This window comes from Zalophus californianus, chromosome 11 (assembly GCF_009762305.2).
Source record: "Zalophus californianus isolate mZalCal1 chromosome 11, mZalCal1.pri.v2, whole genome shotgun sequence".
Lineage (NCBI taxonomy): Eukaryota > Metazoa > Chordata > Mammalia > Carnivora > Otariidae > Zalophus > Zalophus californianus.
Genome location: NC_045605.1, coordinates 74,505,749 through 74,523,101, shown reverse-complemented (window position 1 = coordinate 74,523,101; position 17,353 = coordinate 74,505,749). Strand labels below are relative to the sequence as shown.

At 43.3% G+C, this 17,353-nt stretch overlaps 1 protein-coding gene across 4 annotated transcripts; it reads right to left on the bottom strand.

The window, feature by feature from the left end:
• HTATIP2 (HIV-1 Tat interactive protein 2) lies at nucleotides 1-15,252 on the bottom strand. Of its 4 annotated transcripts, none has more exons than XM_027578125.2 (6): nucleotides 15,154-15,252; nucleotides 14,408-14,603; nucleotides 11,727-11,834; nucleotides 3,611-3,748; nucleotides 1,496-1,557; nucleotides 1-745 (listed from the first exon to the last, which is right to left on the bottom strand). In XM_027578125.2, the coding sequence occupies exons 2-6, from the start codon at nucleotides 14,600-14,602 to the stop codon at nucleotides 520-522; spliced, it is 729 nt and encodes a 242-aa protein (XP_027433926.1). In that variant the 5' UTR covers nucleotide 14,603; nucleotides 15,154-15,252; the 3' UTR covers nucleotides 1-519. The 4 variants fall into 4 exon arrangements, with proteins under 4 accessions (XP_027433926.1, XP_027433924.1, XP_027433922.1 ...); XM_027578123.2 differs by having other exon boundaries at nucleotides 14,408-14,665; nucleotides 15,154-15,210; XM_027578121.2 differs by lacking the exon at nucleotides 15,154-15,252 and adding an exon at nucleotides 14,940-15,144.
• Between the last annotated feature and the right edge of the window lie 2,101 nt (nucleotides 15,253-17,353).

Genomic DNA, 17,353 nt, shown 5'->3' with positions numbered 1-17,353 from the left:
GGAATTATACAAGCTCGGTTATATAATGACTTTTATTATACATTGTAAAGAAGTAGTAAGGCATGATGCCCACTGACACAGATACAGCAGTCGGCGGCAGGTTACTCAAAGACACAAATGACAATTTTAGAATAGAATAGAGATCATCTGCATAATAGATAAGGTTTGTGCTGCTACTCTGGCTGCAGAGCAGCTTTTCAAAGCAGGCCGCCCCACCAGTGGCACCAGAACCACTAGGGGAAGCTTTAAAAAAACCAACAGATTCCTGCCCTTATACCCTGAAGATTCTTCTTCAGACGTTAGAGGTAGAGCCTACGAATCTCTATTTTTGAAAGCTCCCCGGGTGATGTATCCATACGTCTGACCAGGCTCTGAACTGCTGGTGCAGAACACAGTAATTTTTGATTGGATCTGGGCAGCTGAGACTGGTGAAGCACACTGACTTTTTTTGGTCCCTGAAAAGTACCAGTGAGGTGGCGGGTGTTGAGCTTTACAGTAGAAAGCATTTCTCCAGCGTGGTCATGGCGTGAGAGAGCTATCGGCTTTCCCCAGGTCATGGATGACCTTATTATCCAGCAGTTCCTTCTTCTCGCCGCTTGGGCGCACTGCGTTGTTCAGCATGGCCCTAACCACAGTTGTCACTGGCACAGAGTGCCCACTGGCCCAAGATTCTGGTAAGGAGCCAAAGAATTTCCTAACCAACCATTCCCCTGGGCGAGATTCTTGCCTGTCACACAGTAGAACTCTAAAGAGAAAAAGAAAAGCAGAGGAAGAGATGGTTTATTGTCTTCAGACCATAGAGGGTGCTCTGAACTGTACTGTGCCCAACCCACCAAATTCATGTTGAAGCTCTAATCCCCAGTGTGGTTGTAGTTGATAACAGTGCATTTATGGGGGGTAATTAAGATTAAGTTAGGTCATAAGGGTGGGATCTTGATTGGACAAGACTGGTATCCTTGCAGGAGAGGGAGAGATATCAGATACCTCTCCACGTGCAACAGAGGAAAGACCAAGTCAGGACACAGACAGAAGGCCATCTACAAACCAGGAAGAGAGGCCTCAGCAGACACTAACTCTGATGGCACCTTGACTTTGGACTTCTAGCCTCGAGAATTGTGAGAAAATAAATTTCTGTTGCTTATGCCTCCCGGTCTGTGGTGTTATTCTGTTATGGCAGCCTGAACAGATTAATACAATGGGTGAAAGGTTTTATTTGGTGAATGAAGAGGATTTTTTTTTTTTTTTTAAGGCAGCAAAAGCCACCCAGGAAATTCCAGACTACTCTGAACCTGCCACCAACAAACGGTCTACCCTTTCCTTCAAAGCCAGAAGGTATGATCTTCGGAGAAGCAATCCACACCTCTAGTCGACTTCTTTCATAGCTTAGATATCTTAGTTGTCAGCCTCTTCAAATGAAAAACTAAAAAGAAAAAGAAAAACTAACTTCTGGGGCATAACAAACAGTACTGTACTGTTAGGCAGTATGAATACTTACCCAGGCCTAAACACAGAGTAACGATCAAATTGTAATTCTTCAACCCTAGCTTCTACTTCTCCCTGTTAATCAAAACCAAATTTTAGTATTTAATCAAGAAGACCAGTTTACTGTAATGCTGAAGAGGGAATAACTTGGGGTTTTGAAGATAATCTGCTTCTGCGGGTCTCAATAATTGTAAGTATCCTTATCTAGAATTCTAGATTCTGGGAAGTTAAGGAAGAGATCGTTTATCCTGACAGGCAGTAGAGAGTTGATGTCCTGAATGAGAGGATGGCTGCCTAGTCAGTCCAGCCTTTCATGTGACTGATTTTAAAACAGATCCAGAGACTAAGTAACATGTTAGGAGTTCAACCATCAAAGAATAACCTCCCCTTAGTCTAGAATTAATGTTGCAGGCTGATGAACATCCACCTTTTTTGGTTTTCAGGTAGTTCCAGTGGGTCAGAAGACCCACAGATGCTCTGTATTACCGTCTTCCTAACAAATCCCATCAAATTTCAAGAGACTGAGATTACATCTATATGGCGGCTTTAAATTAAATTCGTTAAACCAACCATGAATTTTCATGCCAGGCATCTCCAAGAACAGAAATGCCAGACACAGGGACATCTGAAGGCCTTGTGAATTTTATGGTATGCTCTCCTCTTTCTTGGCCTGTTCATACCATTCATTTGGCACCTCACCTGATGCATCACAATCTTGAGCAGCTTTTTAAAAAACTTATTAAAAATTAATGTTTTTTAGTATATTTACAGAGTCATGCCACCTTCCCCAAAATCTAAGTTTAGAATTATTTCTTCGCCCGCCCCCCCCAGAAACCCTACACCAATTAGCACTCACTTCCATCCCTTCCCCCCAAGCCCTAGCCAACCATTAATCTTTCTGTCTCTACAGATTTACCTATTCTGGATATTTTATATAAACAGAATTCTACAAGTTGTGGCCTTTTGTGATGGGCCTCTCTCTTTTAGCATAATGTTTTCAAGGTTCACCCATGTTATCACATGTATCATGCCTTTTTACAGTCGAATAATATTCTTTTGTATGTATATACCAGATTTTATTCATCCATCAGCTGATGGATATTTCGGTTGTTTCTACTCGGGCTATTATGAATAATGCTGCCATGAACATTCACATACAAGTGTTTATGTGGACAAATCTCTTAGCTTTTACAAAGATATGTTTTGTCTCTATTAGCAGGGTGCATAGAAGAGTTAACATAGCAGGGCTGAGACTCTATTTTAATCTTACAAAGTTCTGCCTGCAAGGTTGACCTTTGGCTTGTGTCCGAGAACTTGGATTTCAGGAGTGTCCCCGTCATTACCTAACTGATAGGGTAGTTTACATTACCTAAACTATTTGTACAAATGATGTGGCTTATGCTGAACACTTGCTTTCCTTCTGGAAGTTTATAATCATTTTCCAGGCTCAGGGTGCCAATGTGATTGACCCCATCAAAACTCTGAACTCTGGCGCTCAGGCAAATTTCTCTCATTTTCTCAACACTCATTGCTGAAGAAATTAAGCATGTGTGCCTCTACTGAGAGAAGACTCTTGGAAGCTTGTACCCATTTCCTCTGGACCTCACTCCATACACTCCTTCCCTTTACTGACTTTGCTTCCTAGCCTTTCATTGTAATAAATCATTGCTGTGAATGTAACTATATACTGCATCTTGTGAGACCTTCTATCAAATTACCAAACTTGGGGCTAGCCTTGGGGAATCCCCAAACAAGCATATTAGAGATACCTTGAGGACAAGAGCCATACCCAATACTAAAATATCATCTACTCTGGAAAAGTTTAAGAATCACTGCCTCCAAGTCTCTTCTAATGCTAAGATTCCATACTGATATTCAAGACCAGAGCTGTCACAACTCATTTCATGATTACTGGATAATCAACACAGGGAAAGACATTGGAAATTATCTTTCAAATCACTCCTGTTTACTAAACATATCCGTGCAAAAAACAGTCCCTGCCACTATAGAAAATGCATAATATAATGCATTTAATGCATTTCTGTATCAGTTAGCATTTTACATTATTTTGTAGTGCCACTTAGCCAGGGTTCTCCAAAGTATATGCAAGATAGAAATGTGCACAAACCTTAACTTGCAGATATAAAAAATTGCTTGACTTATCAGCTCCCTTAGAGGACAGCAAGTTAAAATGTTTGCACCCTCCAGCTTTTGCCAGTTCCGCAGACTTGAGGACATAATCTCGATCAACACGAACAAATCCTTCCTGAGGGGGAAAAGGATGTGAGTTATTTCCAAAAAGCTGTGAGTTCATCTTAAAGATTACTATTTAGGTTGGGTGGCAGGCTAGGAGGCCTGCAGGGGAATGGAGATCTAAATAAAATGCATCCAAGCGTAGGCCCTGGGAAAAGCTCCAAGTGTGATGCTCAGGATAGGCAGACCAGCTGCGGCAGCAAGGCCAGTGAAGTAATAAGGACAGTGACATTGAGACACAGACACCAAACCAATCTGCAAGGAACAAAAGGAACAATAAGACCAGGCTAAGAAACACCCTGAAGTCACACATTTCTTTGTCTTTTAATAACTTTCTGATTCTCAATTTTCTCTGTGTCAGCTCTAATGGGCGGGGGTCTCAGGGCATAGCTGAGAACTCTCTCCAGGCACTATGAGAACAAAGTCTATTTAATTTCCAATTTTGGGGTATGTTTTACAACATACTTCATATACCAGTAAAGAGTGAATCCTCACATTTTTTTTTACTGACAAGTATATAATCAAGAATGTTTGGGGACCCCCTGGTCTAGACTCAGTCCGATGAGTGCAGTGGTAGGGTCTTTCTTCTTAATTCATATCTCAGCATCGGTGTATTCCCGGCACATGATAGGTAATCTAAAAACATTTGAATGAATGAATAAAAGTCCAATAAAAGCAGAGAAAAGGCAAATCCAATTGGGGGAAAAAAAAACCTAAGTGGCAATAAATAGGAGGAGTGGGGAGAATGGTGCAAACAACAGAATGTAAACTCATTGCCTGGGCCTCATGGAAGGACACATGCCTGTACCCAGATAAGGGAATGCCATGAAGCAACAGTTTCTCAGGACTACCACAAATGTTGGCCATCCTCAAACTCCAGAGCACTGGAGAAGAGTCTAAAGTCTAGTGAGCTTTAGACCTACCACTGTATAGTGAGGTTTTCTATAATGACGATTCCAAATTGGAAGATATTACCACCCTAATGATTTTTTTAATTAAAAATTTGCCCTAGGGTACTTAATGATCCTAAATGTTTTATTTCATAAGGAGAGGTGGGTCTTGTACCTCAGGAAACACCACGTCCAACCCCTTCATTAGGAAGATGTGAAAACAAGGGCCAGTGACCTGGTGAACTTGTGGTAAGAAGAGAAAGCGGAGAGTGGAATGCATATTCTTGCCTCTGAGCCATGCTCTCCATTGTACCCATCTTCCTTCTTATCTCACACTGCCTCCAGCTAATGAAAAGGACTCATTCATAACTGGGGTGGCCCCACAGAGATGTCTGTGTGCTGATCCCCATACCCGTGAATACGTTAGGTTATACAGCAAAGGGGAATTCAGGCCGCAGGTGGAATTATGGTTGCTAATCGGCTGACCTCAAAATAAGATTATTCTGTATTCTGCAACTGGGCCCAATGTAATCACAAGAGTCCTTAAAAGTGGAAAAGGGAAGCAGAAGAGGAGGGATGAGCTATGCGGTGTGAGGAGTACTCAGTCTCCTGTTCCTGGCCCTGGACATGGAGGGAGGGCACCACGTACCAAGGAATGCAGGCGACCTCTAGAAGCTGGAAAACATTAACAAAGTGGATTCGCCCCCAGAGCCTCCAGAAGGGAACGTGGCCCTGTCGACACCTTGATTTTATCTCAGCGAAATCCACGTTGGATTTACTTAACTTACAGAACTGTAAGATGATACATTTATGTTGTTTGAAGCCACTAGATTCGAGGCAGTATGTTACAGCAGCAGTAGGAAACTAATACAGATTTCAATCTTAAAACAACAGGCCCACACCTTTTCAGATTTGTATGGAAGTCGATTATAAAAGAAAAGCAAACATGTTGAAAGGACAGAGCTGTGACTTTTCATCACCTGAACCCCCTCTGCAACCAACGTCCAGATCAAGAACTAGAATGTCCCCCTTACCCCCAAAGTCTCTCCTGTCCTCTGTCGGCAGTGACAGTACATCTTAACCACTACCTGCAGGGCAGGTAACATAAATGTCATTCTTCACCCACACATCACCACCACCCCCTTCCGTGTTGTACACTTGCACTTCAAGCTTCACAGGAGACTTGCCTACACACTGATTCCAGCTCACGATGCGGCTCTTTCACACCCGTGTGAAGCAAATCGAGTTTACTGCTCTGCTCCTCCTGAGAGAGGGACGTGAGTCTCCTCAGAGCCATTCTCCGAATTGAGATTTTACGTGTGCAGAAGGAATCCCCAAACTTTGATTTCGAGCCCAGCTCTGTTACTCACAATGAAATCACAGCGCTGACTAGTGAAATAAAAACCTCTTCATTGCTGCTGCTGTTTAGCACTATTTCTTGGAAGCGTTATCATCGTTGTCTCTGTTAAAATGCTTTTTTTCTTTCATCAGCTTCTTTAAAAATAAAGGAAAGATTCAGCCAATCACAAGTCCCTGGACCGACGCTGTCTCTCTCGCTTAATCCAGAGCCAGTAAAGGGATAATTTGATTAAACTGAGACCCTAATTTATTTGGCTTTAGTTCTGGATCAACCTCTCCTTAATAGAGTCCTGCCATCTCCAATTGTTTGATGAAAATTAAAGTGACGTAAGTGCCATGGGACTTTTTCAATCTGATTAGTCAGCTAAAGCACATCAATACCACCCTAGCCATCAGACTCTGGCGTCCTTCCTTTCACGGGCCTGGCTAACAACTGACAACGGCCCTGTGAAGGACGAGCACCCACGCTGCTGCAGAAACCCCCACACTTAGCCCGTCACCCCCATTCAATGGGCCCTGTTGACAAGGTGCCCGGACCTTTCTCCACTGCTGTTCTCTGGACAAAGCTAAATATTGTTTTATTAGCAATCAATGGCTGTTAATCCAAAATGATTTCACAAATCCTCCGAGCCCCCAAGCTGATTATAAATCTGCACTTTTCCAAGCCCACAATTTTTGAATTTCACTTCCCCCACCCTGATGCGTGGCCTTTTAGCTGGTGAATGAAACTCAAAAGCAAAGGGGTCAACAGCTTTCAAGGACTTAGAAACCAAACTTAAGCGTGGATCCTGGTGACAGACTTGGAGATAGCAACACACACTAATTTTCTCTGCAGTGAGGAAGATTCCATTTAGGGATAGAAGGAAGCTATCTTTAAAATCTTATTAACATCCTTTCTTGTTCTCTAACGGTGAAAATAAAAAAAAAAAAAACAATAGAAGAAACAAGCTACTTCATATCCCAGAAACACAGTTTTCATGTGTTTTCCCAGAAAAACCATATTTAGTTTCCCTAACCATATGGCAGGAGAAAAGACATCTCTTCTGAGAGCATTAAGTCCATTCTGTTACAGTGTCTTTATGATTCTATAGTCAGTGTGTCTTACTTTAAGCTAGGAATCAGAGTTCCTTCTAGAAAAAGGAATTGATTAAATAAGTTCCCACTATAAATTTCCTTTCCCATCACCCACTCAAAAGAATAAGCACAATGTAATATGACCCAGCAGAGCTACCTTCACAGGCTCCACAATCAAGGGAGACAAATTCTCCAATTACTCTTTAAATCTTATTAAAATCCAAAGCTACTAAGTATTTCTTCTAATCTTTACACAGTCCTGAAAACTAGGAACACGTTGGCTTGAGAACAACTTCTCCTAACAAGGTATTTCAGCAGTGACGGGCACGACCAGAGAGCATGCCACAATGACTCAACATCCGGGGCACCCTTCTCCAAGGAGGGAGGATCTGTCATTCTGTAAAGGGGCGCACTTAGCCATATTCCTGCTTCAATTTTTTCTTCTTTATTCCCATTTCAAGCCAGCCCTATAAATTAGACTAGAAGACAGAGATGCTGACAAACAACAAATGGTATAATCTGAGACCCCATTTGTTTGTATTTCTGGAAGGCATCTCTATATTTGATGTACAGCGGTAGAACCAAGATCTTGGTTAGAGAAAAAGCTCTGGATAGAAAAAGAAAACCAAACATACCTGAGATTCCTGAGTCCATCTCTACGTCCTCACAAAATGTTTCCATTTGGGGCATTCTTTTCTCTGGGTGATGGAAGTCAAAGAATTCTGCAGGCTAACGGGGTCAGTGGTCACCTCCTTCTCAGTACCGATGAGGAGGCACTGGCCCAGGGGAGTGACCCAGCACACCCAAGGCCCCATGGCTATTTGGTATCCAAACAGAGAGCCTCAAGTCACTGGGGGCCCTATGACTTCACAAGCCCCTTCTACATCAAATCAAACAGTACACATTACAGCAGGAGGCAGCCAGCTGTTCCCGTAAAGGATGCGATAGCAAACACTTCCAGATTTGCAGGCTTCTGTTACAGTGACACAGCTCGGCCATCACAGTACCAGAGCAGCCACAAATAATATATAAAGTAATGAGAGCAGCTGTGTTCTAATAAAACTTTATTTATGGATACTGAAATTTGAATTTCTTATATTTTCACATGTCATGACATATTATTCCCCTTTTGACATTTTTTAGCCATTTAAAAATATAAAAACATTCTTAGCTCGATGGGCTACACAAAAACAGGTAGGCTGTATGTGGCCCACAGCCTGTGGTCCGCAAGCCCCTGGATTAGAAGAATGTTTCATTCTGATTCGAATCAGAAGCCAGGAGACTCTAATGATGCCTCATAAATGTTACAACGGCGGCTTTAATTGCATTACCAGCATTGTCCATTCAACAGAATCCAAGAACCTGGACCGTGAGGAAGCCAATGCAGAGGCAAAACCACATTACACCACCTCAAACTCACGAACCACATCCTTCTCTGAAGACAAATAAGGGGAAACTGCTATTCTCAGTGACATCTGTGAGTTTCTGCTCCACACCCCAGGCCAAAATAGATCTGGTTTTCAAAGGGTATTACAACCTTCACTAGCACACAAGTTACTTCTTAAAGCCAGGTGAAGGCCATATGGGACTCCAGTACCTAGAAAAGCAGCAGGAGAGGAAGACTAACACATCCTAATGCTTTGTGAAAGCAGGTCCAACAAGAGGAGGTTTGGCTGTGTCTGAATTTCCCAAGAAGCTTGCTAAAAATAGCTGCCAAGCTTCCAGCCTTAGAGATTCTGACCCAGTAGATCTGGACTGGGGCCAAGTAAGGAAGCCACTGCACTTTTGGACAACTGGGGCCTGTGAGTGTGAAAAAGATCAGCATCTAACACGACTAAATGAAATGGTTTTCCAAACAGCTGAAAAAGCTAACGGACCTATCCCGACACCAGTTTCAGGGGAAATCTGAATAGCCTGAATTTTATGGGTTGTAATGTCTTCCCCAACACTCATATGTTGAAGTCGTGACCTCCAGTACCTCAGAATGTGACCTAATTTGGAAACGGGGTCATTGCTGATGTTAAGGTGAGGTCATACTGAGAGTGGTGGTTCTTAATCTACCTGGACTAGTGCTGTTATAAAAAGGAGATATTTGGACATAGCCACACACCCTCAGGAAAAACACCGAATGAAGAGACATGGAGAGAAGGCGGTCATCTAGGAGTCAGGGAGAGAAGCCTGGAAGTTCCTTCCGCCATAGCCCTCAGGGGAACCAAATCTGCCAACACCTTGATCTCAGACTTCCAGCTGCCAGAGCTGTGAGACACTAGACTTCTGTTGTTTAAGCCACCCTGGGTATGGTGCTTTGTGTAAGAGCCTCAGCAAATTCACACACTGAAGATCATAGGGAAATAAGATGGCTACCCCAAGGGTGTCAATAATGAGACAGAAACCCTGAATTTCTTGAAGTTTTTCTACTGGAAAGTTCTACCGCTAAGGAAAACTGTGGGCTATTCCAGTTACAAAACAGCTACAGAATGACACCAGGCTTGCACTAGCTTCTCAGTATCTACCTGATGAGCTCTTTGTGAGCTCTTTGTCAGGGCTGCTGACCCAGAATACCAGGTAGGGTGAGCTTGGAAATGCACAATCCCCCATCAAATAACTATTATTACCTAACCACCTGTGAACCGTCACCTCTTAAATTGCCTGAAGTTATCCCGACCTCCAAACTTTATATTGCATCCAATCAAAATTAGTATCAAATCTTTTTTAAAAAAGACATTCTGGAGGAAATGTCAGCTTACTTTCTGTCACTATCCTCTTAAACCATTTAACCTCCAACTCATTTCTGAGGTTATATTTGGCTTACTAGTTTTTTTTCTCTTGCTTACCATGAATACTTTTATCTTTTCAAACTGATTTTGGAGAACAAAAGGTATTGAGTAGCCTGACGGGTGGGGAACCAACTTCACCTAAAAAAAATATTCCGGATAGTGAAGACATACAATTCCTCTGATTAAAATTGCTTTACAAAATTTGAATGCAACAAAGCAATTTCGACTTTTTCTTGCAGCACCCTATAATGAGATTTGCCTTATGTGATGAAAATCAACTGCTCTATGCCTAATGCAGTCATTTTTATTTTGCTGAGTAACCACCAAAATCAGTTTGGCACCTGAGACAGTTCAACCTGCAGTGTACTAGAACAAAAGTTTTTCAGTGCTTTTTAGAGGGCACATTGCTTGTGACTGTTGCTGGGACAGAAATGACTGTACCAGCTGCTGAGCAGGATAATGACCTTTTCTAGGAGACACAATGTGCCAATTCCTGGGCGAGTCAAACTTCTCTATAATCCATACTTCCCAGCACAGAGCTCAAAACCCAGCTGGGTTCCAAAGTGGACATGACAGAACTGCAGAAGATTTGGAAATACATCCCTACCAAAAGCATAAATAGAATTATTCTTTGGATCACCAACAGGGCCAGAGAAAAACATTTGAGCTGAACTCCTTAGTTGGTATAAACCAATAGTTCTTAACCATGTGCCCTCCTAATGATTCTGATACATGGGCCTGTTTATAAATCTATGATAAGGCCCCATGGTAGCATCCTGATACTACTACCATAATAACATAATACCTTAGTAGACACATTTAGGGGCAACTGGGTGGCTCAGCTGGTTAAGCGTCCAACTCTTGATTTTGGCTCAGGTCATGATCTCAGGGTTGTGAGATCGAGCCCCACTTCGCCCTCCACGCTAGTCGTGGAGCCTGCTTGAGATTCTTTCTATCCCTCCGCCCCTCCCTTCTCCCTCCCCCCAACTTCCATTCTTGCACACTCTCTCTAAAAATAATAATAAATAAATGAACACATTTAGCTCCAACAATCCTCTGCAAGAGGAATAAACTATAGTCAAGGTATAAATTAAGAGGTATTAACACTTGCTGAGGCTCTACATAGTAAGCAATGACTTTTAACTAGATAGTAACCTAGGACTTCTGGACAGAGGCTGATGTGATTTAGAATACCATTAAAAAGAAGATAAAACATGGATTAGAACAGTCTGCGTCAGTCAGGGCTGAATCACCACTGGGGTGAATCACCACTGAAGGCTGAGTCATCACTAAAGGCTAGCTGAATCGTGCCTCTGTTCTGATGTTCTATATCATAAGTTTAAAACTTGGCATGAAAACATCGGTGGGAAGCCTGCTTCTCCCTCTCCCACTCCCCATGCTTGTGTTCCCTCTCTTGCTGTCTCTCTCTGTCAAATAAATAAAATCTTTAAAAAAATAAAATAAAAAATAAAACTTGGCATGAAAACAGGTTGAAGCAAATCATATATGTGAGAGAGAATGCTTTAAGTTTAAAACATTTATAAGAAAAAAAAGCTTATTGCTAACAGCATGAGCCATTTACTTTTACTCAGACATAATGGTCTGCCTTAGTCAGGGGACGGAGTGATAGCAATTATTTGCAAGAGGCAAGACCTTGTAAATATTTATGATGTCTCCAGCACGAAGGACTGAACTCAAGGATTACTTTGAAGGAAAGATGAATTTATCAGTACTATTCAAAGTATAGCAAAGGCTATGGCAGCATATGAAATCATAAATGATAAGAGCTTATTACATGTAAGCACTACGGATGTAAGGAAAAAGAGTAAGCAAGAAAGGAATAGTTGACATTACCAGACAGCAAAGGGAAAGGGGTCTATGTCTTCCTTACCGCTCCAGCTTTTTTTCTGGTCGTACCCAGGCAACAAAATCCAACATCATGACCTTGAAAGGCAGAAGCGTAGTCATCCAACTTTTCAAAGTCCACCACTTCTTGGTTCTAGACAACAAGGACACAGCTGTATATAACTTGATGTTATTAAAAGAGAGAGAGAAAAATACCCCTCTAGATTTAAAGAATAAATTAGAAAACATAAGTGAAGAGTCTGCCCACTTATTATCAGATTTTGCAAGCTCTTTGCTCTGGCATCTCTTCTGCCAATCTCCTTCTATCTTTTCCATGTTAGTCTATTTAGTAGGGCAGATTCCTAGGGCATGGGAGTCGCGATTTAGTAGGACAGATTCTTAGGGCATGGGAATCGCGATTCCACATAGTGTGCTTATTTTACTTAGTAAGAAACTTCTGATAGAGCTAGAGCAGCACTGTGCAGAGTGGCAGAAAACTGGGGCATTAGATATGAAGCATGGATACACTTAATAATTTACACAATATAAATAAGGTACTGGGTAGCTTTTAAGACCTATGATCAAGTGACTGTTACAGATGCTATTTACCAAATTGATACTTTGCTGGGAGACAAACCAAGTTTAATAAGATAAATAGAAATTAAATTAAGGAAAATGCATAATCATATTATAAAAATTTTTTGCAAGCTCATTTTTCCCCCCACTAAAAAGCAATTAATCTGAATTCAAAATCAACAATGCACTTATATGTCCACGGTATACATAACTGGACTGTAAGTGATTCAGATCTCTAAAGTCAGGTTCAATTATAATTTTCTCTCTGGAAAAATAAAAGACCTGTCTGTACTACCAGGAGGGATACTAATGAAGTACAATGTCAGGGCAAGGAATGGTGTTTGGAATCTCAAAGATCTCGGTTTAACTCTTGAGCCTGCTACTTACTAAGCATGTAATTTTGGCCAAGTTATTTGGCCAAGTCATATGCCTCAGTTTTTCCAGCAACAAAATGGGAATGATAATCCTTCCTTCAGTCCAATTTGTGAACCACCTGTGTTAGAATCAGCCAGTGAGTGCTTGATAAAAAAGGCATATTCCTAGGTGTTGCACCAATACTTCTGAAGCAGAAAATGCACTTTTAATAAGCACCCTCTGTAATTCTCGTGCTCACTCATATTTAAGAACCTCCACGTAGGAGCACCTGGGTGGCTCATTCGTTAAGCGTCTGCCTTTGGCTCGGGTCATGATCCTGGGGTCCTGGGATCAAGCCCTGCGTCGGGCTCCCTGCTCAGTGGGAAGCCTGCTTCTCCCTCTCCCACTCCCCCTGCTTGTGTTCCCTCTCTTGCTGTCTCTTGTCTCTGTCAAAAAATAAATAAAATCTTAAAAAAAAAAAAAAAAAAAGAACCTCCATGTAGGGATGCTTGGGTGGCTCAGTCAGTTAAGGGTCTGTCTCTTGGTTATGGCTGAGGTTAGGATCTTAGGATTGTGAGATCAAGCCCAGTCCAGTAGGGAGTCCGTTTCTCCCTCTCTTGCTGTCCCTCCTCCTGTTTATGCACTCTCTCTCTCTAAAATAAATAAATCTTACAAAAAAAAGAACCTCCACGTAACCTCGTAAGTTTGTTGTGAAACTTAAAAAAGATAGATTGAGAAGTTCCCATCATCCAGGAGTTCAAATAAAATGTAGTTTTCCTTCCTTACCATCAGCTCTTTCAAAAGGATTTTTCTGGCACTGTGAGTATGCTAAAGAAAAGTATGTTCCCGTTAAGTGCATAACCAAAAGACGTGCCACCAAAACTCGATTATCAAAGCACAGAACTCAATTTCAGTTTCTAATTACTGGAGGTATTTGACACACTCCATGAAGCCAGACTGTGAAGACCACATATTAACTAAGTCTAAGCAAAGATGTCCATTTTAAACAGTAAAGTCCTGATGGACATAAGATAGACATAAAATGACCTGACCATGGACCTACAGGGATTAAGAACATTTATTTGTGAGACCACTTGGTATTTGGAATGGTCCACCTGTGAAGCCTGTGGGACCAATGTCTATAGCTGTGGGGTCTCAGGATTACATTATAGTTTAATTTACTGCATTTCACAACTCCCTTTACATGGGGAAAGGAATCTCCACAAAGCTCAGACTACAAACATTTAGGGGAGGTCTGGCATGTCATTTGGTTAACCATGAAAGTGTGACAATGAAGAGAATATTCCACTTACAAGGCTGCAGCCCTGGGAAGTTAGGCAGGGAAATTCTTGTAGGTGAATAATCTCACCTTTATTGCCAGAGACCTTGCCTGCAATTCACTGACATTAATATTGGGTGGACAGGTAAATAAAACAAGCAAAGTGGTTGAGAAAATGGCCCCAGGTTACCAGACTGTCTCTAGAACCCAGCTTGAATGGCCCTGAAAACTTGCTCTTCTCTGTCTTCCAAGCCCTCATTACAAGCCAGGCCGGCCTTATAGGGGTCTAGATTGTGAGAAGGGCTTTGCCCAAGGTCATACAGTGAGTGAGGAGGCCAACCTGGGCCTATACCAGGACTCCAGCTTCCAGGAGGGCCTCTCACAGACCATTCTCGGCCACATTGTGATCACCTCTCCTCCACCACCGGCCGGGCAATGTTCAGCCTTTAGGCATGAATATATGTTCACCCCGAAGAATCACTGCAATTACATTTTTGAGTCCCAGCTCAAATACCCACCACATTTTTATAAGCATCCTCATCGAAGGTGAGCTTTCTCCGGCCAATGAGTGTGACTTTGGAAAACAGGCTCTGTTCCAAGATTTCTTTTAAGAGCACTCTGCCGGTTTCCCCGCTGGCGCCCAGAATAAAGACAGATTTATTCTGCATCCTGAAGTCTTCCCGAAGCTTCGGCAGCGCCTCAGTCTCGGCCATGCTGCAGAAATAACATCGATAGCGGCTGGTCTTGGGATGTTTAAGGAATGGCCCTTGCTTATCCTGGGGAACAATGGTGGTTTATTTGCTTGGAAAAGGTATTGTTATTCTCCGCAGTCTGGGCCCCGGGGAAAGTGCTGAATCTCCTGCAGGGCGTGACACCCTGGCCATCCACCGCACCTGAGCCAATCTACACCTCCAAAGGGGCCCTAACAGGAGAAAGGTGCCATGGCACCCAGAGGCCTCGTTCCCCGACGGTACTCCCGGTTTCAACTCCTCCTTTCTCCGCCCACTGGGGTGCGAGGGCCCAGCTTGGCCCCCTGCGCGGAGGGGTTACCTGGAGCCAGCCCCCGATCCCGCGTCCTCACACCGCAGCAGGAGCAGGGCGGCGACCAGTGCCGCCGCCGCAGCCGCCACGGCCGCGCTCAGCGCCGCGGGCCCGGCTGTCCCGGCATCACCCGTTCCCGGCGGTTCCCCGTCCCCTCGCCCCATTTGGCTGGTGCCCCTCCCAGGTGCGCCCGGGGGTCTCAGGCGGCTGAGCCCGCGCCTACCCGATTGTGTCTTCCGGTGACTTTGCGGCGCTACTGCCTCGCCCCGCCCAGTGGGGGCGGGGCCTGGGGGAGGGCGGAGGGGGTGGGCGCGGACGGGTGTCTGCGCGCTGGGCCTGGCCGGCCGCGAACACGTGCGCGGCGCCAGGCGGTGTCGCAAGCTTCCGCGCTTCGTGTCACCACCCAGGCTAAGCTCGCCCTTACGCATGGCCTCAGCCAATAGACTGGACCTTCGCTGGTCTCTTTCTAAAACGTGTCATTTCAGTTGTGTATTGGACAGCTCTGTCTGAAGTTCACTACGTCAAAACCTTAAACTTTCCCACCCAGCCACCCCAAACAGAAATGAAACAAACCTCCTCCTTGCCTCTCTTGGGTCTCACTGTGCCTATGCATTCTCACACTCCTCACCCCTCCCTCCTGTCTCAATTTGGAGACAGAAATTTGGGCTGTCCCTTTTGACTCCTTTTTCCTGGCTTTTTCATAGCCCATTTTATTTCCATTTTTTTTTTAAAGATTTTATTTATTTATTTGACAGAGAGAGACACAGCGAGAAAGGGAGCACAAGCAGGGGGAGTGGGAGAGGGAGAAGGAGGCTTCCTGCCGAGCAGGGAGCCCGATGTGGGGCTCAGTCCCAGGACCGTGGGACCATGACCCGAGCTGAAGGCAGACTCTTAACGACTGAGCCACCCAGGCGCCCCTCCATAGCCCATTTTAATCACCAAGCCCTGTCCTATCTGCCTTTCAGATATTTTTCTTGTGTAACTCTCGCTCTCACCATAGCTCACCAGCGTAACTGGTTTCCCTGCCCAGGTCCCAGATGGTGAGCCAGGGTGATCTTCCACATCTGATCCTGTGGTTCCCTCTCCCAAGCCAGATCAGTGGTGTTTAGAACATAACAATCTACACTGGACACACCCTGGATCTTGAAAGTCCTGGACAGGGAGTTAGAATCACAAGTAGGAATCTAAACTACAGAGATAGATTGTGTTATAAACGTTGGTTATTTGGGGCCGCCCAGCATTCAAACTCTATCCCTATTTTTGGGAATTCCAAAGTAAGTGGGAGTCAGGACACTGCCATATAGGTTTTTCGCTTTGGGGAGCAATAAATAGATGCAGTGAAAGCTTGAGATAGGGTTTGGTTGGGTGGGCAAAGGCAAAGGGTAAGGGCATCCTCTGATCTGTCAGCCAACTAATGGTATGATCGTTTCTATGTTTTGCCTCCTCAATTCCTGCCTGTTTTCAGAGCCTGTTCTTTATAGTTTCTGTTCTTCTTCCAAAAATTTTGTTTCTGCTTAAATGCCCAGAGCTACTTTCTCTTGCTTGCAGTTAAAAACCTTGAATGATACAGAGCAGAGTGATTCGTTCCCCAGTGGCCTGTCATGGTGCTTAGACCTTTCTCTTTGAGTCCCTACAGCTTTTCTACTAAAATGCAACTTAAAATCTTGTCAGCTAGCGCTGTCTCAAGAATTCATTCATCATATCTGTTGCAGAGATTATTAACTTCCCTCTAGTGTCCATTCTTCCCTTCTTCCTTTTTCTTAGTTGTGGCATAACTGCTATACAATAAAATGCACCGGTCCTAACAGTTCAGTTCCACGATTTTAGACAATTGTGTATACACCTAGGTAACCCACCAAAAGAAGATATAGAACATTTCTGTCATCCTGGAATCATACCTTCATTCCTCTTTCTAGGCAATCCCTCCCCATCCCAGAAGCAACCATTTTCTGATCTCTATTAATACAGACTAGTTTTGTCTGTTACAGAACTTCATTAAATAAAATCACACAGCATATACTCTTTGGTACCTCAAGTTTTTCTGCTCAACATAATGCTTTTATGACTCATCCTTATTGTTTGTAGGGCTACATTATGACCTTCACAAGCCCTAATGACCTCATGGGGCCTTTCTTAATAAAAAATAGTTAAAAATTTTTATCTTATAACTGTGTTGCTATAAAAACAAATATGTCCATATTAATTAACATTAATAAAATGTTTTCTTCAGCCTAAAAGTTCACTTTTCCTCCTGATTTTAAAGAAATCAGAACATTCTCATGGGCTTGAGCACTGTGCCTGCTGTGCCAAATGGGTAAACCAGCCCTGGATGTTTCATGTATCAGTACTTTGTTTCTCTGTATTGCCGAGTGGCATTCCATTGTATGAATATCCCACAACATGTTGCATCATTTTCCTGTTGA